This window comes from Aotus nancymaae, unplaced genomic scaffold, assembly GCF_030222135.1.
Source record: "Aotus nancymaae isolate 86718 unplaced genomic scaffold, 86718_ANA_hifiasm-v0.15.2.pri h1tg000012l, whole genome shotgun sequence".
Taxonomy (NCBI): domain Eukaryota; kingdom Metazoa; phylum Chordata; class Mammalia; order Primates; family Aotidae; genus Aotus; species Aotus nancymaae.
Genome location: NW_026988423.1, coordinates 32,903,467 through 32,926,266, shown reverse-complemented (window position 1 = coordinate 32,926,266; position 22,800 = coordinate 32,903,467). Strand labels below are relative to the sequence as shown.

General features: G+C 41.8%; 1 protein-coding gene across 6 annotated transcripts in view; it reads left to right on the top strand.

Annotated features, from left to right (window-relative positions):
* The window catches only part of ETS1 (ETS proto-oncogene 1, transcription factor), a 126,665-nt gene that overhangs the window by 48,121 nt on the left and 55,744 nt on the right, over positions 1 to 22,800 (top strand). For 2 of the 6 annotated variants that reach the window (XM_064375578.1, XM_012470129.2), the window contains exon 1: positions 15,206 to 15,603. The exons of the other annotated variants lie outside the window; for them this stretch is intronic. In XM_064375578.1, the coding sequence (XP_064231648.1) occupies positions 15,522 to 15,603 (82 nt within the window). In that variant the 5' untranslated portion in view covers positions 15,206 to 15,521. Of the gene's footprint in view, positions 1 to 15,205; positions 15,604 to 22,800 lie in introns of those variants that run through there. 6 annotated transcript variants of the gene reach the window in all.

Here is a 22,800-nt window from a genome sequence, read left to right as displayed (position 1 = left end):
CCCCATGCTTTCCCTCCCTCTTCCCCTACACACTCTGTGTTAGTGGAAAAATAATGACTCGGGTAAATTATGGTACATAAGTGATAAAAGGTCTAATTAAAAAACATGACAACAAAAGATTTGGCAGGAGAAAACCACATTTTAAGGTCTTTGAGTGGTAAGTGAGAGTGATTTTGGACATATGAATGATTTGATAGAGTTGAGCTAATATGCATCTCAGTATTTTGCACAGCTTACTTGGATCAAAGTTGTGTAAAATACTGGAGAGAATCTCTGTACCCTGGACAGATACTGCATACAGTGAGGCTGGGATGACTTCCCACCTCTTAGGCATTTCTCAGAGGTGCTGTGAGGTGATGTTATTTTGTGATCTTCCATGCTAGATAAGGTATAGCATTCCTGCTATTTTAATAAAAGGAAAGAGGTGATATGAATTCTTATTTACTTCTGAGGTTAGACCCATAAAAAATTTAAAATGATCCAAACTCTATGAAGATAGTGTGAAATGAGTGTCTCTTAATTGCTCTTCCATAGCATCTGATTTGCAGAATTACATGGCCAGCTTAGCCCGAAGTCATTGCTTAAATAACCTGCTAACTGGAATGTATTGACATGAACTGTCAACACGACTGCTCCCTTCAATCAATTCCAAGCTCTTCCTCCTCCTAATGATAGGTTTCTTATGTGTCTTGATTTGTCTATGTTATGCCTCTTAACATTACTCACAATCTCAATTGGATATGAAAACAGCTATTCCTAGCCCACAGAATGTATGCTATTCTCTAATATCTTAACATCTCCACCGTCTACCCAATGTATTGAATTCTTGCACCCGATATCTCATGATAATGTTCATTTACGATACGTATTTCTTCTTTCGTCTTCTTACTCTTTCAATAAAGTACATTGATTATATGCATCTCATATTTTTATTTGATTGATACTATGACATTCACACTTTTATTCATCTCAAACCATTCTTCTCTTTCAACCATGTTTTCCATTGATCTTTGCTGAAAGAGTTTATTTCTGCCTTATAGTTTACTTGGTCTGTCCTTGACAAATTAACAGCTGTGATTTTTACACGTTCAGTTCTCAATGGCTGCTTTGTATACATGCCAAGCTGTATCTGGAGGAGACAAATCTATGTAAAAATGCAGGTGGCTTTGTCTTTACTTTTATCCTATTTTTTACATATTTAGAGGCCTTGGATTACTCTTCTTTAAGGCAACATCTGTGAATGGAGGCACACTGTGGTAAGGGAGAGTAATGAAGAACTTACTGCCAGCCAGAGCCTAATTTTACAGCTTTTAATCCATTATGATCATTGTAAAGTGAGCATTCCACTTCAGCAAGTAGGAACCTTGCCAGAACAAAGTGACTGCCAAATGAATGACAGTGTTTGCTCGCTTCATCTCAGGTTGCAGATTACGAACTCTTACTGATATGATTACTTATTAACTGCATAATCATAGAATCTTCCTCTGTTGATTTGTGTCTTAATTTCCTTTTCTATCTGGAAGGTGCCCATAAATATTAGAAAGACACGACTTTTCAGAAGTTGAGATTGTGGTGGTAAAATAACAAGGCCGGCCCTAAATGTCATCATACATAAAGATGAAGATAGACAAGATTCATTAGGCAGTGAGTGATTTTTGCCAGTAGACTTGATGTGTCAATGGATGCATGGGACCCATTCAGTGACTTTGGTTGTTTTTAAATGTTTGGGATTTGGAAAAATGCAAAATCTGTTTTGCCAAGTCCTTTAATTTTTCTTGTTTTTCTATTAAAAACCCTAGAAGAAAATCTAGGCAATACCATTTAGGCACGGGCAAAGATTTCATGACAAAAACATCAGAAGAAATTCAACAAAAGCAGAAATTGACAAATGGGATCTAATTAAACGAAAGAGCTTCTGCACAGCAAAAGAAACTAGCATCAGAATGAACAGAAAACTTGCAGAATGGGAGAAAATTTTTGCACTCTATCCATTTGAAAAATGTCTAATATCCAGAATCTACAAGGAACTTAAATGAATTTACAAGAAAAAAGCAAACAACCCCATTAAAAAGTGGGTAAAGAACATGAACAGGCACTTCTCAAAGGAAGATATTTATGTGGCCAACAAACATATGATATAAAGCTCAACATCACTGATCATTAGAAAAATGCCAATCAAAACCACAATGAGATACCATCTCATGCCAGTCAGAATGGTGATTATTGAAAAGTCAAGAAACAACACATGCTGGCAAGGATGTGGAGAAATAGGAACACTTACACTGTTGGTGGTAATGTAAATTAGTTCAACTACTATGGAAGACAATGTGGCAATTCCTCAAAGATCAAGAACCAGAAATACCATTTGACCCAGCAATCCCATTACTAGGTATATACCCAAAAGAATATAAATCATACTATTATAAAGATACATGCATGCGTATGTTCATTACAGCACTATTCACAATAGCAAAGACATGGAATCAACCCAAATGCCCATCAATCACAGACCGGATAAAAAAATGTGGTACACATACACCAAGGAATACTACGCAGCCATAAAAAGGAAAAAGATCATGTCCTTTGCAGGGACATAGATGGAGCTGGAAGCCATTATCCTCAGCAAACTAACACAGGAACAGAAAACCAAACACTGCCTGTTCTCACTTATAAGTGGGAGCTGAGCAATGAGAACACATGGATACAGTGAGGGGAACAACACACACTGAGACCTGTTGGAGGGGAAGGGGAAGGGAGAACATCAGTATAAATAGCCAATATATGCAGGGACTAATACCTAGATGATGGGCTGATAGGTGCAGCAAACCACTCATGGCACATATTTACCTATGTAACAAACCTGCATGTCTTGCACATGTATCTAGACCTTAAAATAAAATAAAAAAATTTTTAAAAAGAAAAACATTTTCTTGTTTTCACTGCTAATTTTGAGGTCTATGAGGATTTCATGGAAAACTTAAATTGTATATGAGATTTCTTTATAGTCTAGTCATCTGTTCATCTGTATGGGACATCCAAGAAGACTGGCGAGTCTTCCTAAGAACATTTGGTAGAGAGTTTGTATATTCTAAAGATTAAATGAGCTAGAAACCTCAAAGACTAGTTTGGAAAGTTAAGCTCTAGAACTATTAAGCAGAGTTAGAAAATAGCTGACCTGGTCTCCCTCCATTTTTATTATTTAAAAAATTATATGTAAAAAGTGCATGCGTAAACATGTGTGCATGTGAATGAGATCTGACAATTTCAAACAAAGATAACCATGTCATAAAATAATAATGCCCTTTACTAAGCACAAAGACCATCTGTAGCAGATCTGGAAATAGGCCTGAATGTACCATCTTAGATTCCATTTGGTATAAAGCGGTTGTTTTATTCATTCATTCATTCCTTATTTCATTTTCTCAGTTATTCAGTTGTCTATTCTTCCAGCACTTATTAAGCATTCACCAAGTCCTTGTGTTTAAAGCTGGAAATTCATATTTGAGTAGAATATGGTTCCTGTTCTTGAGGGCCTCAGATTATTTTCGGCAATGTAAGCACCCCATTGGAAACCTGTATGTGCTGCTGAGTGCATAGAGGGGGAAGTGCCTGATTTTATCTAGCAAGGTCCTGGAAACCATGGGAGGAAGTGCCTGATTTTATCTAGCAAGGTCCTGGAAACCATGGGGGAGGCGATTTGCTGCTGAGTCTTGACAGAGGTGCTGGGCAGGTAGACCAGGGCATTCCAGAAAGGAAAAAGCCTGTGAAAGTGCACAAAAGAGTGAAGAACTAGCGTGTGTTCACGGTATTGCCACAAGTCCAGGATTGTTAGACACCAGGGGCCCTGTGTAGGGGAGAAGGTGACGTGTGGTCAAAAGGTGAAGAGGACCAATTTTGGCCTTTTGGACTGTGCTTGGATTTTGTCTGCTTGGCAGTAGGGGGTCTCTAAGGGAGATTACCCTGAGGGATGGTTTTCTGCATCCAGTTTTTAGAAATGTGGTAGAAATGGTCACCCTGGCTGCATCTTGCCGTGGCTCTCTCACTTTTGGGAAAGTCCTTGTTTGAAGCTCTACTGCAATAGCAGTGGCAGCCCTTGTGTGCTGTGATGTAGGGGATGCTGGCCAAAGATTTTACACTGTGACGAAAACTTTTGCCTTTCCAAACTATTTTAAAAACAATATGAACCTTATCCATTCCTTTAAGATGAAGGTGACTAGAGTCTGGGCTTTGGATGGATATGGAGGATGAACAAACTCGCCAACATTGATAAGGATGGCTTTTCAAAGGCGATGGCTGATAGGTGATGGGGGTGGGGCTTAGGAGTAGTGGAACATTGGCTTGTCTATCACTAGGCTCTTTGCAGAGGTTTCTGACAGAGGAAAGCTAATCAGGAGACCTGCATGGGAAGAGAGGCGTGTTATTTAATTAGCTTTACAATGGGCTGACTTGAAGGCACGTGGTGGTTTTAATAGAGGGAGATAGATGTCCTTTTTTGCAGGGCTAATTGTTGGGAAAAAGCAGGGTCTTTGTTCAGGCCCAGCATGAGGGCTGTGATCTCTTGGAGCCTAGGGCTGCCCCTGCTAATAATTTTAGACAGAGCTATTCAAGGCTGCTCTGTAGAGAAAAGAAGAACAAGAACAGTATTGTGTATGCAGGATCACTGCCCAAACCTCCCCAAAGTCACTGGGAAAAAAAAGGAGAGCAAGAGGCCTCAGCCATGTGCATTTTGGAGTACGTCCTCATCATTTATTTGCTATGGTTGTTGGAAAGGGCAAAGTGACACTTCCATCAACTTGGAGCTGAGGTGGGGTGACTTAACTAAACACCCCCAGAAAACCAATTAAGTCTGCTTTCCCAATGAATGATATAGCATTCATCTTGCCAAAATGGAGCAGGCAACTAGTGAGAAGACTCAGAGTGTTCTCTGCTGCCAGCCTTGAAGGCTAGGCGCCAGGCAACGGTAGTGCCAGAATGCAAATTACATAGCTGATGCCCCCTAAAAAGCAAATGCTGTGTTTTTAGAGGGCAGTACTAGGAGCATCGATGGTTTGACTGGTGGCCCAAGGGGCAAGACGGACACTTTTCCCTAAGGTTCTTCTGGGCAACTGGTCAGCATTGGTAGTTAACACCAGGGAGCAGAACACTTTGTCTGAATTTCAGGTGGCAAGTCCAAGCTTGGAGGGAGAGGTTCAGAATTCTGTAGCTAAGAGGTATGTAGAGATAGATAGAGGTTTAGGTTTATAGCATGAGTTAAACTGTTCATGCTACCGCACTCCAGCCTGGGTGACACAGTGAGACCCTGTCTCAAAAAACAAAAAACAAAAAACAAACAAAACAACAAGAACAACAAAAACTGTTGGCTGGCAGAAAAAGAGACAGCCAAGGTAAATGTAAGATGCTATAACACAGCCAAAGACTTCTGTGAAGTGAGTGCAATAATGTGCTGTCTAATGGGTGCTAGTTTGGGAAGTACCTTAAGCAGAAGGCTATGGGGGCATATTGAATAGCATGTGGGATTCCTCCCAGACTGACAGTCAAATGTTGAGGCCAGTTGCTTAAGAAGGTCTTATTTTGTTCAGGTTGTAAAAATCATTGGCTATCAAATGTGCCACCCAGAGAGTGGAGAATCCAGTTCTGGAAGGAATTCAAGAGGGTACACATTATCCTTGCTGCTAATTTGTAATGTAGCTGTGAGTATATGATCAGAACTTTTATAATTGTATCTCACATCTATATAGTGGGAATTAATCCCCTTTCATCCAAGAGGGATGGTGTCAAGGATTTGCATGATTTGCATACCCAGAACTAAAATTATCTTTGTCACTATATCATGATTTTAATGAGGACACTGTGTCCTAATTTCTTCACAAGAATACTATATACTACAGTTAGGATGAACAAATTTTATGCTCACTAAATCCGAAGTCACAATTCTGATTTTTAAAATTAATAATAGCAGTGAAGAGTTACTGAGTCGTAATTCTGCATCATGCACTTTGCAAAGCACTTGGCATTCACTCATCTCATCTCAGTTCTACTCTGTGAACTGGGCACTTTCCTCATTTCCATTCTGTAGATGAAGAAACTGAGGCTTTCTGAGGTCAAAGATTGACATCTGGAGAGCAGCCAAGCTAAAATTCAAACTCTCGTCTATCTACTGCCAAGCTTGTTCTCTTAACCCACTCGACTATGCTGTCTCCCTAGTTATTTTAGAGTTTAAATTTATTCTTTAGTGAGTAAACCAAAGCCTAGTAGTTTCTTCTTGGCAAGAAACTGCAGGTTTTTGTACGGACTGTTTGGAAACAGGAACACTTATTTGGAATAGCCTTTTTGCCTCCACACCTCGATTCAATTCAATTCAATTAGACAAATACTCTCTGTGGGAGAAAGCATTAGCTCACTAAAAGTGGATGGATATATAGATGCTGGACCTTTCCTGGATCTAGAATTTTGTTTCCAGCCATCTGGTCTCTCTCAATACTGTGGAATCCCCTGAAAGAAAAGTTTATAGTTTTCTCAATATTTAAAAATTCTCAACAATTATTTAGAATTTTAAATTCCTGGAAAGGGATTTCTCTTGGGAATCTGCCGTGAGAACACTGATTGCCCTTTGTTCTTTCCTCCTACAGTATGTGCCAGCTTCCCACCCCGCTGCACCTCCTCCCACCCCACTGCACCTCCTCCCATCCCTCCCGGATGGGTCCCTTGTGGTACTTCCCACCCAAGGCCTTTTTGTGATGAAGTCTTTAAAGATGGTTTCCCAATCTGGGGAGAACACATGTTTCTGATCATTCTGATGAAATACATTTCCATTACGAAGCAACTTCTATATGCTTTCTGTTTTCTTCATTCTGCACATTACCTGTCATTACCTATCACTGCCAGCCCTGGACTCTTGAAAGTGTTTCACAGGCCTGTCTGATTAAATGGCGTCCTCTTGCACGTCACGCATGCCCATTTTGCTTCTCTTCTTTTCACCAACTCAAAGGAAGAAAGATTTTTATTGTATGGGAGCCAATCCAGATAGATGAGATGTGAGCTGGGTCTGTTCCACCTCATGAGTCATGGGCAGGACCATCCACTACATTCTGACTCCTTCACAGGGCTAATGCAAGATGTGGAGTGAGCACAGCTGACTTCCTGTAGATTAAAGACGACTTCATTTCTTTTTGGCCCTTAAGAGCTGAGAATCAAATGTGAACTGTACTGCTGGAGAAATTGGCATGTCCCTTTTTGAGTTTCTTATTCAAATCTATCAACTTTACATCATTGGCATTCTTGATGCTCAGTAAATTCTAAGGACACTCTAAAGTTGTTTTAATGAGTTTATGCTCTTGCATATTTATGAAACTCAGATTCTATGCACCCTTTTCAGGAGAGTACACACCAAAAAAGAGGTTTGAAGCAGCATGGGAACTTAAAAAGTGCCGTGCATTTTATTTCCTCTGTTGGTAGATTTAGCATTGGTGAAGCTAGGATTCATATTAATTCATTATGACACCATAATGCTGCTCAGTGAAGGATGCCTAAGGTAAGATAGGCATAGATTCTTGAGTAAAATGTTTGTGGTTGACTGCATGATGTACTCAAAGAATGTTATATTCGTTGGCTAAGTAGGATGTTCTCAGTGTGACACATTCAAGTTTTTCTTGGGACTCTTACATGAAACTGATTCTGGGAGAAGTCATATAACATAATGTGTGTTGTGTGTTCATGATTCCCCATCAGAACTCAGGAGAAATGATAAGCCCTCACCAAACCCAATATTTCCTTGATTTTTAGGCTTTAAGATCAGCTGCCTTTTCTGTTCCAACATAATGTTGATTGCCCATTAGCAGATACAAACAATGAAGTGCAGAGAGTAATACTCTACCTTGACAAGAGTGGATACAAAATTGAACAGCATGATGTATAAGATGTCCAGGCTGAGTATCAAGGTAAATGATGAGCCCTCATGAAACCCAACATTTCCTTGGTTCTTAGGCTTTAAGATCAGCTGCCTTTTCTGTTCCAACATAATGTTGATTGCCCATTAGCAGATACAAACAATGAAGTGCAGAGAGTAATATTCTACTTTGACAAGAGTGGTTAGGGTTGCTTTACGTGTTCCTGTGCCACCTGCTAGGTGGTAGCAGCTCCGTTGATCCTCTCTGTCCTCTTCATTCCCATCTTCACTCTCAGTCCATCCCCATCTCCCCCTATTTCTACTTCCAACCCATACCCTTCCTCATTATACACTCACCTGTAGAGCCAGAAGATACATTTCAGCAAAAAGTGCTTCTGGAGTCCTGACAGATTAAACTTGAGAAGGTGAAAGGGGTTTGTAATAAGCACTAGGCTCCCCATAAAGCATATAACAGTCTATTCTTTCTCATAAAGATGGAAGAAATTGAGTTCATTTCATGTATTTCCCTTATCTTACAAATAATGTATATAGCAGTTGTACATTTACCATTGTGGTAGCCAGTGAAATAAAAGACTCAACCCAAAGTTCGGAAATTCCTGAAGACTGCTCCCATCTGAGAATATGAACAACATGACATATAAGACGTCCAGGCCAACGATCAAACAACTGATTTGCTTTGTGATAAGCCAAATGTCATTTTTTACGTATCTATACTTAGATAAAAAATAAAATGAATATTGTGATCTTAGCAACATTCTCCTTTAAGGGGACGGGGGAATGGGAGGAACAGAATAAAACTTTATGAAGACCTTTGTAGTTAGAAATGAGTCATTTGGTTGGCTCTTTAATCTTAAATTTTGGGTGACTTTGAGTCTCGCCTTAGATCAAACTAAGCAAAATAACTGGTATCTGAGCTTTGTTTTTCTGTAAAAATGTTACAGAATGTTAGGAAGTTAACTGTTCATTAATTAAATAATCAATGTAATTTATGGGGCTCTTACTACCTTGAGCTAAACATCATGTGGTGTAATAATGACTGAAACTCAGTTGTTGCCTTTAAAGGCTGCATATTCAAATGTGTACTAGGAGTGTGCTCTTGTGCTGAGCAGAAAAGTGGCAACTTCCAGGGGTGGGGTGACAGCTTCTGTGAGGGAAATTCTTTGCGTACTGCAAATGTCTATGTGGGGAAAAGACTGAGAAACACCCTTTATGTTCTGCCTCGATTTTCAGCTTGACCTTCCCTTGCATCTTCTGTGACCTCCTGAGACCCTTTCACCTCCATTCTATCCTGGGTCCTTTGCAGCTTTTCCAGCATGAGGACCTCCCATTGATCTGTTTTTTGTAGTTCCATGACTACTGGCCATGCAAAACAATTAATTAAAGCACAGAATACTTTACTAGGTCTTAACTGCATTTTGGAATCTTGGGGACTGAAGTCCCAGAATGACAAGAACATAAAATCACTGTGACTCCACTTTCTCATCTCCTCCTGTTCTCTGTCCCTGACTTACCCCTCCATTGTTCTCAGAGGACATCCCTTCCACTACTTCTTCCTGTTATCGCCTTCCCTTTTCCTCTCAGTGCTATTTCTCCTTTTGGTGCTCCACTCATCTCTGGTCCTTCATCTTTACGGTGGTAAATGTTAGTCCTTTGGGGCAATTGATTTGGCTTTTTAAATGAAAGTAGTGGGGAGAGGGGAAAAGATTCCACAGTGAAATTATCTTGATGTAAGATTAAAATCACAACTGCGGAGACATCTGTTTTGAAGTTTGATGTTGTCTTTATAACCCAAGAGAAAAGCAGAGTAAGATCAGAAGGCCTTAGCCTTTCACCAGGATGAAACCACCTGCAGACAGTGGGTGAAATCCTGCAGCCCTGGGATGCAGAGCTTCTAGGAGACTGGCTGTCCTCTTCTGTCATATTATTAAAGGATGTTGGTTCTCTTGCCATCTGTGCTATTGTCATCATCCCTCTACCTCAAGAGTCCAATCCAGGACAACTTAAATTGGAATCCCAATTACATGATCCCCAAAGGCTCACGAGTAGCCTGCATTCTGCATTCCCAACAATCCCATACAGTATGCTCAGCCTGCTTCAGGGAAGCACACAACACTGGGTATGGATGAGACCTCAGAACCCTCTAACCTTGATTGGCAGCTCCTTGCCTCTTCCTGTCTGAGCCATGTTTGACTCGCTACAAGAGGAATACGTGATGTCTAAACTGCTGGATTTTAAAATGCCTCTTGGTCTGTGGATTTGGCCAATCCATTCCACATTGTTGGGGCTGCAGATGCAGTTGAATGGTTCATAATTATAGTCTAAAGAAACTGCAGACAGCAATAGAGCCAACCCAGACCCTTTCTCTCCTCACAGCCCATGCCAAGCTGTCTCCCACAGGGAACCATAGTGTGGTTATCCTGCAGTGTACTTGCCCAAAGACAATACATCCAGTGTAGATAATAATGTTGGATTTCTAGAAATCGAGTCTGCTCATCTATCTGCTCCTATGTTCATTGTAACCTGCCTTGTGTCTCAAGGGTGTCTGGTACTCCTCCTGCCACAGTGAAATGCAAAGTAAATGTAAGGAGATGCCAGAAAGAGAACTGCTATCGGGGCATCTGGTTCTAGTACTGATACTGACATTTTTTAGGTTGTGTGGCCCTGGAAAGAATAATTTCCTCACTCAAATCCATTTTTCTCCTCTGGTAAATAGGAGTGCTGAACTTGGAGAATACTAATAAACTAGCATTGAGCTCTAACATGTGACAAATCCAAGAACTAAGGTTTTGTCTCTAAAGAAGTACCACAAATGTGATCTTCTTTCAGAATTTGAATGATCACTTTTCTGTGACTCAAAACAAATAGAAAGATGTAGTTCTCTTCAATCAGGTAGTTCTGGAATTTCTCAAGTGAGGCTGATGCTGGGCAGGTTGCCAGTTTAAGAACTGAGGAAGGGGTTTGAGGGGATTTTTAAATTAAATGTGGTGACAGTTGTTCCATCTCTCCCTGGCGATAGTTCAAGTAAATTGAGCATCCAAGCTATTCTGCGAAGGGATGGCCGTAGAGAAACATTTAATGTGATTTCTCACATATTCTACTGTATGCTAGATCTTACTAACAATAATCAAATACTAATTCTCACATAGACGCTGTGCTGAACGCTTTGCTTGCGTTATCTTATTTAATCATTCAAATGGCCTTAGAAAGTGTGTGCTATTATTATCCCTAGTTGAAACATGGAGGAACCAAGGTTCAGGATTGTTTAAATGACTTACCTGTGGCAATTCAGCTGGTTAGTTGGTAGAGTAAGAATTTGAACCGGAGTCTTATTCCAAAGCCCACACTACTATCCTCTTTGTTTTCTTATAGAGAGCTTTCCAGGGCTAACAGTTTCCCAAGTCCTCCCCTCTCCCCCCCACCCCTCCCTCCCTTCTTCCCTCCAGACTGCGGCCCCTCCTACCCTCATTGTTTATTGTGCCTTCTAAACAATAGCCAATGAGTCTGTGTTCCATTCTAGGGAGAGCTAGGGGTGATTTTATTCCCTGAAACAGAGATGAGGTTGTGACACAAAAAGGTTAAGTGGCTTTGGTGAGGTCACAGAGCCAGCCTGCAGTTAGCAACAGTACTATCTGAGTTCCCTGACTTGGGTTCCTTAACTGACCCTAAGGCCTCTTGGCATCCAAGTTTAATTAAGAGAGTTATTTTAATTTTCCTTCCTATCTCTGATTTTCCATTTTATTGCTGCTTGATAATGTAGATATTGAAGTGCCAGGCATTTTTCTTCTCTAGTGTGCTTTTTTAATGACTAAACTTATCACATAGGAACCACTTGCCTTAAAGGTAAGCTTTCAAAGCCTGTTTCTGTGTTATGACAGAGACTGTTGCATTTTCTCAGAGAAAAATGAGACCACAAATGCAGCTCAGACAGGTTGTTGTTAATTGAGGGCTTTTTTTTTTTTCTCTCTCTCTAAATCTTACATTTATACCAGTAAATCAACATCTGTGAGTCATAAACTCGTTCTGGATCAGCCGTTAGTGGTCTGAATGTTTTTGTACCTACCTTCAGTAAAGCATGCTTTAGCTCAAAAGTCAGAGATTCTTTGTTTTGTTGAGTTCAAGACTCAGGAGTAGACAGCATGCTAGGACACTTCTGGAGAGGGCAAGTCTGTCTTCCATGATTGTTCAACATTACGTGTATATTTCTATTTCTTTTTATTGAGTTTGGGGTGTATAAATAAAAAAGGGAGTTGAAGGAGGAGTATAAATAAAAAAGAAAGTATGAGTTTTACATACTCCATGTGCTTGAAGAATTCCTGTATGAAAGTGACTATTTTCTTAATATTATTGTCTAGCTCCACTCTCTGTTCCCCAACTTCTGCAGACTTTTCTTGGCCCTTATTGACTTGATGTTCCTAGTGATCCAAGGTGATTCAGCACTTGGTAGGACATAATTAGCTGAAGTCTAAGGAATGCTTAAAAACACAATTCTGTTTTCTCTCAAATGTAGGAGGAACAGACTGCTACAGTATAAGCATAAGCAAAGAACTATTTCTTTGATTGATTTTTTTTCCTAAGTGCCTTAAAAACCAGATATAATATTGAAGCATCTTGCCCAAGTGGATGAAAGGCAAGGTTTGGCTGCTGTTGTTTTGCTCATGGGGACACTGAGGTATACATGTAACTGAGTGGACATGAGTCCTGGGGATAGTGGTTCTGCTCTACTATGAAGGGAAAAGGGCAGATCTAGAGGCAGAGCCTCTGACATTTTTTAGTTCATCTTCACAAGCCATAGCATATCAAACTCACTTAACCATTGAATTGGGAAGCCCAGAGTGACCAGAAAGCTGATAGTTCATCATTCAACACATACATATTAAGCATCTATAATGTCTTATGCACTACATCATTTTTTAAGCATATGATAACATAGAAATGTCATTTAAAGTCCATATGAACATTTAGAAAAACCTACCTGTGTGCTAAAGAGAATGAATAAATATTTCATTTATCAACATTGATTAATCAAACATGACTCTTGCAGGCCTGATTGGATTATTATATCTCAGATATGTAAAAAGTTATTTTAACCTGACCTTATTAGTGCTCTTTATCCAAATCAAAGGTTAGATGCACAACTTCTGATGGTATGAATATTCATAATTAATACCATCTGGATGTAACTTTCCTGGTAGCCTGTGGTGGTGCCCGGCTATCTCTCCAATCTTCTGCTTTACGTAACCTCATTCGTTGATTTGAACGTTCACACATTTTGTTTCTGTGCTTCCAGACTGGGTGAGGAAAAGGATGACTGACTATCTGCTTTGCCACTATTGAAGAATTAGAATAATTCTCCTCATTGCTAGAGTGGAAAGTGTTTACGGTTTAATCATGGTGGGCTTTTTTAGTATCTAGTTTTGGTGGATGTTAGCAGCAGTGTTTAGGCTAGTCTGGGGAAGAAAGTTGAGGAGCAGACTGGGGAAGAGAGAAAGGAGATGCTCTGAGGAAGCTGCATTTGAAAATAGAGAACTCACACTTGGATTAAGAAATGCCAAATGGTCTTAATACAACATCAACAAAACAAAATTCCCCAAAGCAACTCTAGATTTGTTCACTTCTTCTACTGATGAATTCATAGTGAGTAAGGCAGGATTGATTCAAGAACCTTTTCTTTGCGGTTCATTTGGACGTGTAAATGTACAATTCATTCATCAGCTGTTTCCCTAGGCTTTTCCCAGGACCAGAAGTGTCTGTTCTTGTCATCTGGAGGCCAGCATTGTTTTCTCATACCTTTTGAAAACACAGCTGGATTGCAACAATCTTTGTTCTTTCAAAAATTAGGACTATCACATACAAATATTTTCCTCTGGTCACTAAGGAGAGACTTAATCTGGAGTTTAGACCAGGAGCCAGAGATTTTTCTGTTCCTGGCTTCCTCCCCGATTTGCTGTGGGAAACCTGCAAATTACTAAGGCTTCACGGACACAAAACTGGGTTTACATGAAGGTAAGGATGTGTGTTAAAACTTACCAGAAGCAGAGGTTACAGTTACAGTCAAGTGCTGGGAGTTCAAAAGTGCTTAGAAATCAGGAAACATATTAAAAATAGCTTTCTCTGAGATTACTCTGGAAGATTTATGTTTAATCTTTTTGTTGATCAAAGATGGAGCTCAATGCCTGGCTCTAGCTATTTATTTGTACTGGTTGATTTGTACTAGCTGATATATGTACTGGTTGATTTGTTAATTAGGACAAACTATCTCTATTTATTACAACCAATGTATTAGTGGCAAACCATGAATTATTCGGGTTCATTTTTTCAAGTGTTGGGAGTTCCCAAATGGAACAGAAACTATGCATTGTGATTCCGTCATGGCTGCCAATGAGGTACTCCAGAAATTTAAAACCACAGAGCCTCTGCATCACTTTTTTGGTGGCGGTCGTGGGAGGGTTGTTAGTTTTATCTAACAGGAGCGTCTGTGAAAGGAGAGACAAAGCTTTGGTCAATGGTGACATAGAGGAACAGAATAATTAGAAATAAATTATAACTTCTTCCATCCAACCACTGCTGGAGGTAAACTGGAAGCTTACGGAAGCCCACGGCTGTGTTCTAGTTTGGGGTCCCGTTCTGGACTCTCCGGGGCCAACGCAGGAGCATTACAAGGGTGGGCTCTGAAACACTGAAGCCTTCCCCAGAAACACACGCCCTGACTCAAGATCCGGCTGGAGTCCGATATTTCTAAAGCCCTTTGAGGACAGAGGCTCACGAATCCCCTGCGCCTGCCCGCACGCTCGCCTTCATCCACATGCCTCACGTCCTGTGTGTCAGTCTTTGTGAATGAATGATGCACACGCACTTGGGAAAGTATGCTACTACTGGGAGGGGCGGGAGCTGGTGACCAAGCCCTCAAGAATGCGTGGAGAATCAGACGGACTTTCCCGAAACGGTGGAGGCGGCCTGTGCGCCCAGCCTGCCCACCCGCTCCCAGCCCTTCCCGCCCCGGCCTGGGTGCCACGGCCCCGGGCTCCGCGCACTGCTCCTCCGCGGCCGCGGCAGGGTCCCGCGCTCGCCCGCCCGTCCTTTCGCTTTGGGCCGCGGGCGGCGATTGGCCGCGGTGCTCGGCCCCACCCCCGACGCCCCGCCCCGCCCCGCCCCGACGCCCCGCCCCTCGTTCCCCGCAGCGGACAACGCTGGGCCTGGGGCGCGCGGACCCAGCGGCCGAGACGCAGCGCCGCGAGAAACGCCCTAAAGAGGAGGGGAGAGCGCGGGAGGGCGAGAGGGAGGGAGAGCGGCCGGGAGAGCGAGAGCGAGAGCGAGCGAGGCAGCCGCCGGCTGAGAGGAGGGAGCGGGCGAGGGCCGGGCAGGAGGAGCGGGCGCGGCGCGGGCGAGGCTGGGACCCGAGCGCGCTCACTTCGCCGCAAAGTGCCAACTTCCCCTGGAGTGCCGGGCGCGCACCGTCCGGGCGCGGGGGAAAGGAAGGCAGCGGGAATTTGAGATTTTAGGGAAGAGAGTCGGATTTCCCCCGTCCCCTTCCCCTTGTTACTAATCCCCATTAAAAAGAAAAACAACAGTAACTGCAAACTTGCTACCATCCCGTCCGTCCCCCACTCCTGGCACCATGAAGGCGGCCGTCGATCTCAAGCCGACTCTCACCATCATCAAGACGGAAAAAGTCGATCTGGAGCTTTTCCCCTCCCCGGGTGAGTGGCGACGGCCGAGGCCCCCACCCAAGCTCTCGGCCAGAGGCCAGGGGTCCCCTGGACTTCTCTCTCCTTTCGCCGTTCCCTTCTGGGCGGTGCAGTTCTTCAGGAGCGGGGGATGCTGTTGGCAGCTGGATTAGGAGGACGAGGAGGAGGAGGAAGAGGAGGACTGTTGGTGGCCCGAGACCCTTGGTTTGGGGGGTGGTATTTATTTTCACAGCTGTGTTTTTGTGAGTGGTGGGGAAAAGCTTATAGAATTTCCAGTGCCCCATTCCTGCTTTTTTATTTTCCCAAATGAACGAGAACCCTCTGGCCTTATTCCTTGATGTTAAGGGAGATGGACGCTGCCTCAGAGGACATCATCCCCTGACTCCATGTCCCCCAGAACTGAGGCTGGGTGGAGGGCCCCAGGCAGTCTAACGAGCTGGCCTTCAGGCAGATTTTCAAATAACGTCTTGCCTCCCCAAGCGTCCATGTCACTTGCCTTGCCCCTCTTTTCTGGGTTGAGGGTGAGGAGACTGGAAGAGAACTGAAATTATCCTCTTGACTTTGGGAAACGTCTGACACTATTCATGCAGGTTACTTACTTTATCTATGTTTCTAATCTGCCATAAATTTTTCTACTGGTACCAAAGGTCCTTTGGAAGGAAAGCATCCAACACCCAAATGTGACTTTGTGTCTTTGGTTCATGGTGGTGTCCAACTGTTTCATTTGTATGCACTTGAAGAAGACAAGGATAGAAAGCTTTTTGTTTGTTTGTTTGTTTGACACACATATTGGTGCTAAGCAGTTTAAGGGAGTCTGGCCTTATAGAATTTTGGAACAAATGCAGTTTGAAAGGGAAAGATGCTTTCTTTTAGGATAAGGCACTGCCAGCTATCCTTAGAGATGAGTAATTTTGGAAGTGAAGCTATATAGAAATAAATATAGAGAAACCAGTACATCCTGGAAAATAATTGCAAGAACAGGCTCCTCTGTTGTATCTGATTATCAATAAGTTTAGTTGCTGCCGCCTGTGGATAACACTTCTTTGCCTCTGCCATAATTTATTGCTTACTTTAACCCTTTCTTAATCTGCTTAAACTTTCAACACAACCAAGCTGGTGTTTTGTCATTCTGAGGTCCTTCAGAAATATTAATAAAGACATGTAGGTCATGACCCCTCCCCCGGGGCCCCCTGATATTCAGTTCCAGGACTGCTATGCACAGAAGGCTGAGATTGTGTCACCTCGCAAGGATGATGGTGGTCAGAGCAATGCCCAGAGCGCAACTGGAGCCGTGGAGACATTGCAGGCACTTAGGCCTACGATTCAGAGATGATGTTTCTATGATGGTTGTATTAGGGGTTCAAGGAAACCAGAATGAGTTCTGTTTGTCACAGTTGATTCAAACCATATATAGAAGTGAAAGCATAGTTCACAACAAAGATACAAACTCAACGCATAGGTCCTTTCCTTAAGGACGGCTTGTTTATATGTGTGTTATGGGTGTTTATGGGGGAAGAGACAGATTTGGTCTTCTGGGAAATATCGTGTCGATATGCCAGTCCACATACCTACAATACATCTTTCATCCTGGGAATGAAAAAGAGCCCCCGGCAACACATGTTTCAGATCACAGCGAACAGCTGAAGCAATTTTTTCAGTAATTTAATATTAAATATTAGTAGAGACAGCGTATATGGTGCTGTTATTTCAGTTATTGATTAAAAATAAACTCTGGGCAAGTAACTTTCTTTAGCTTTCTCATCTGTAAAATGGGGACAATAAGGCCTAACACTACAGTCAGTGTCCACTATAATAAGCATATTTGCAATGGCTTTCTTTTTCAAGAAAGATTTCCAAGCCACCGGTCATCTTTTGTATATGACCTTCAATATAACAAAATTTCAACTGGCCAAAGAAATTGGGCAGTCTTCTGCCATTCATTGTAAAGAGGTTTGATTTCTAGCACCAGTATTTATTATCTTGGGGAAAATAAAGACAGAAACTTGAAAAAATACATAGACTATAATCAACTATTTTTTTTTCTGGACGTTTAGTTGCTTATATGTGAACATTATACCCATACCTCAGAGAGGAAAATAGAGTTAAAGAAAAAGTAAATAATTGACATAAAACTAGGTAGTGAGCCAGTGGCTGAAGTATAATCAATTCCTGTTTCTAACTTCTCAATGTATATTCCTTTGAGTAATGCTGCAAGTTACCTTCCAAAAGCTCAGCAAAGAAACCTCAACTGAGACTTAACTTGCAGGTGCAAAGGAAGGATGGGAGAAACTGTTTCTGGGCAGGGCTGTCTGCTTTTGTTGGTGGAAGGATAAGACACTGGCTAAGTGTGGATTTGCCTTGCCCATCCGACCATATAGGACATGTGTTTAAAGTTTAACTTCTTACAGCCTAGCTTTTTATCCACAGCTGTGACTTAAATATTTGTCAGAATGATTTCTTTGGGTTGCTTAGTTTCGTATGCAAGGAGACAGCTAGTGTGGGATCTTATCTGGCTTAAATGATTAAACCAGAATTTCCTCCTCATCCCCTCCCCAATTCATGAGTGCCAAACAGAGGCAGCAAGGAAGTGGGGTGTCCAAACAGGAGCCGCAAGACCTGGATTATTTGTCTTCCTGGCTAGGACCTGACCAAGAACCTTTATGCACTTTTATTCTATTTTGAGACTTCACAGGAGTTTGACAGCGTTAAGTACCAAATTAACATATACTCTGAAATAACATTAGAATTGACTTTTCCTTGCAAGTGTAAGTGTAAGGTGGGATATGCTGTCTGATTGCAACAGTGTGATTGCAAGAATCTTAAATAGCTTAAAAACAAGCAGCCATTGGGTTCACTCCTGGTTCTCTCCTGGTGGAGCCTGCTGCGAGGGGCTGGGTGCCAAAGCCAACACATTCCCAAGCCACTTAATTTTTCCTTTCCTTCACCACTCTGCTCTACCTTCTTGGTGAGGTGAGCTTAATGCCTAGATAGGAGCAGGAGCTCTAATCCTGGATATTCCGTTTTATAAGAATAAAAGGATCAGCTTCTTACCCCATCCGCCCCCAGCAGAGGGTGTCCATCCGTCAGGAACATGCATTATACTCAGAGATAGGAAGAAGCTTTGTCCTTGCTCAGCTTGGTCTATCTTTGTTTCTTCATCAGTGTAGACAAGAAAGAAGGGCAGAGCTGCCCAGGCTATGAGATCACTCGCTCACTGTGCTCCCAGATCCCTGCCGACCATACTCCATTAGTGACTGAAGAGCCCCGTGGTTCAGAGCAGCGACTCTGGAGCCAGCCTGTCTGGATTTGAATCTCAGCTCGGCCACTTAGTAGCTGTGTGACTTTGGACAAATGACTTAATCTCTCTGTGCCTCAGCTCCTACATCTATAAAATGAGTATAATCATTCTATTTCATAGCATGAAAATGAGGATTGAATCTGTAAATATGTGCAAAATCTTAAAACAGTGCCTGATCCATTATAACTCTTGTTTAACAGTTAGCTAGAAAACAAGTCAACAAAAAATGATCGTGACCAGCGTAGAATTTTCAGAGGCCCTTGAAATGTTTGTTAGGAGACAAGGTGGCTGTATTATGTATCTCCTGATAACCTATTATTTGAGAGGGAAAGAAGAGTAAAGTTAAAGAGGACTTTTTCACCTGCTTAGCTGAGATCTCATGCCCATTCTGTTCTCCAGGGAGCAAACAGTGAGAGGTAACTTTCAGAGTGTCTTGAAGTCCATCTCTCACAGTTAGAGGCACAGGGGTTTGCCAGTTACTTTGGGTGATGCAGATTGTCATTGTTACCTCAGAGCAGGAAGGCTACCAAGTCTACGGGCAAGGGGAACATTTGCAGGTTTGATGGAAAAGTCAAGTTTTCAATTATGCAGGACTGAGAAATGCATCATGTCCAGTTATTATAAAGCATCTCCTATTTTATTTATTTATTTGGTTGGCAGAGCTTGCATTCCTGGCATTTTTGGTTGGTTTGTGTTGCTGGGTTTTTTTTTTTTTTTTGTCTGTGTAGCTTTTTTTTTTTTTTTTCTCTTAAAGAGGCCAGACCACCCTGTAGGAGCATTGCCCCCCTTTAGGAGACAAACCAGCCCGTGGTCAACCTCCCAGAGCCCAGCTCACTTTGGGCTCTGTCAAATCTCTGCAAAACTGAGAGCTGCTTAGTGTAGGTCAGGACTTTTCAGTAGAGTTTCCCTGTTTCAGAACAGCAGATAACGCTACAATGGCTACAGTGACAGTATAATTACAGATGTCTCTCCGGTTTGCATAATGAATAACCCATGGCTGTGGTGGCATTCCATGAGCTTGCATTGAAAGTAGTAGGTTCTTGTCATTCAAAAATTGTTGGGATATTTCTCAAGCACACATTGAGTCTGCATTGTGTGCTGGGCACAGTCAGCTGAAAGAGCACTTTTATGCTTCACCCTTACTCTGAGTTGTCGTGGAAGTATTATTTTCTCCATTTTTCAGATGAAGAAATTGAGATTCTGAGAGATGCATACTTTGCTTAAGACCACGCTCTAGAAATTTATAAACTGATGAGATGTTGTAGGCATTATGTACCTAAAATAAAAGTGCCATGTTATTTTCAAAAACTCTGGAAATTAGAACACAGCAGGTAAGAGGCAGTGGTGGTTGGTGCTCTGGGGGTTCAGGAGGTACAGTGGCTCCCTCCTATTTCGGCAAGACTCCCCGAGCTGAATTAGGTGGCCTCATTGTTAGCCCAGTGCCTCCTATGGCTTGGAGAAAGGGTCCATCCTGTGGGCTGTCTCCAGGCCTGGCAGTCCAGATGTATTGCTTTAGAAAGATGTTTAAAAGTTCCAGCAATGCTTACCTCAGATTGAAAGACAGAGAACCAGGGTTCTTGTTTTTCCATCATCTTCCAAGTGGCCTTGGCTCCCTCACAGGTGGGAAGGTGATTATGTTCACCTCCAAGGTCAATCCTTCACTGAGCCTCCAGATTCTGCCCATCTCATCTCTTTCATCACTGATGTTGCTGTGTATTGAATCTCTCACAATCAGGGTGATGAGACGTAGCTTGGCAAATGAGTTCATTTTCTTAAGGCAGTTAAAATTTAATTTTCCTGCCTGCAGAGAGGCCTTAGTTAGTTGCATTTGCTACTTAGGCCTTAAATAAATTTTGTTTTTTTCCTCTAAAATTTAGTTTTTTAAAAAAGTCCATTCCATGCATCAGGGCACATGGTCTGGAGTTGTCCTGGCACAAGGAAGGAAGGACAGCCCCAGGTGTCTACCTGTAGACCTGCCAGCTGTCCCAGCCCTTGGCTCACAGACAGGCACACTCCCCTGCCACTTGTCGAGGGTTAAGGCATTGGTTTCTTTATTACTGCATTATGGGGAACATTTGCCCGAATAATTAGTATGGGCCCACACTGTCACCGCAGAGAGAAATTTGTATATGAACGGCATCATCTCCATATTTTTGTTTAGCTGCTCCTTAATGAAAACCTCGGCTCCATTTTCTTGTTCATAGGGAACCTCTGATAGCATTTGCCTGTATGTTTGCAGTGTTCTAGGTCTACTCTTCACTCACAGCTGTTAAGCTGTTCTTAACTCAGGGTTAGGAATGTCAAGGCTATTCCCAGATCTATCATTTTTACTTGTCATGTGTCTGTAGCTACTTTCTGCTTTTTTTTTTTTTTTTCTGTTCGGTTGATGATATCTTTTTAAAACTTCAGTGGATGTTTTCCAAATTGCGTAAACAAGCTATTTCTACTTGGCTGCTTTTCTGAAGCCTTTGCCTATCTGCATCGCCTTTTCCTTCTCATTGTATAGTTTATAATCTCCATGCAGGTACAGAAAGAAATAAGTCTGTAGGGTAGATTGTGGTAGGTCTGGTTTCATTGGCAGAGAGCCATGCTTACAAACACGCTCAAAATATTGCTATTCAAGCCATAAATATTTTATTGATCATTTGGCCAACTCTGTCGTATTTCCCAGGTGCTTTCTAGTGTCTACTGCTTGAGTGCAAGCCTGTCACTTGACACTTCAAATGTGGCTTATTAACTGCCCCTTTCATTTTTCTCAATTGTTCGTTCTTGTAGCATTTAATACTGTCTCTAAGAGTTGTAAAATACTGACCTAGATAGTGCTCTTCTTAGACCCAAAGTAGCACTAGAAATTTTAAGTCTATTAGACTTCAGATCATAATGGTGTAGAGATAGGGAAATCATATAATTTACCACCTAAGCTGGGGTACCTTTGAGAGTATAAAAGGGCACTATTAATAATTGCATCAGAATGATAGATGTTAACTGGGGTACTCCCCACAGATGAGGGTCACCCAAATTAGACACTAAATTTGGTCAATCGTACTTTCTAGAATATCTTCTCTAAATTGCTAATTTTAGGGTTTAGACTATCTAAGTGAGCTAATAGGACGTGATTAAGAGTTTGAAGCCCTTTTAGTATGGTTTCCTCCAACCATGAATTATATTTTAAATTTGTTTCTCAGCATCTGAGAAACCCAAAGCAACCTCAAACAAGTTCACTTCAAGTATTTGAAACCTCTTGGTAGCTTTTGGTAGCTGTGATAAGCCATTGATTTTTGCTTTGCAAGGTTCTGTGGAGAAACTGTAAACTCTGCGTGTGTGTGTGTGTGTGTGTGTGTGTGTGTGTGACAGAGAGATAAAACTGAACTTTGAAGTAGAGGGAAGTGTCTTCATTACACAAGTGAAGACAATTACAATTTTTGTTTTGTTTTGTTTAAATGTTTATTGAAGATGAGAAATTTTACTTTGGGCTAAAAAGGGCCAAAAACATGTTAGTGTTCTTTTTGTACTATTAAAGTGGGCAAAAACAAAAGCAAAAATAAAAAAAATGCCCTCAATTCTTTAGGAGGGGAGGAAGGGAATGGTGTAGTAATTGCAAAATTCTTTTTGAATTAAAAAAAGACAAGAAAAGGAATGTGGAGAGGAAAAAAGTAAGAAAATTTGAAAGAACTAATGAAAGAATGAATGAAAGGAAACTATAAAACAAAAAGATGAACGAATTTAAGTGATATTACATAGACTTTTGGAAAAGGCTCCATCTGGGCCAAGCATTACACCTGGTTAGGAATTCCAGGCTCAGGTGGCCCCGTGGGCGGTATTGGGTCTGTTGTTTCTACTCCCGCCTGTGGTCATTTCTGAGTACTTTAAATCCCTCATGGGTGGATGGCTGTTTAGGACAACTCAGATGA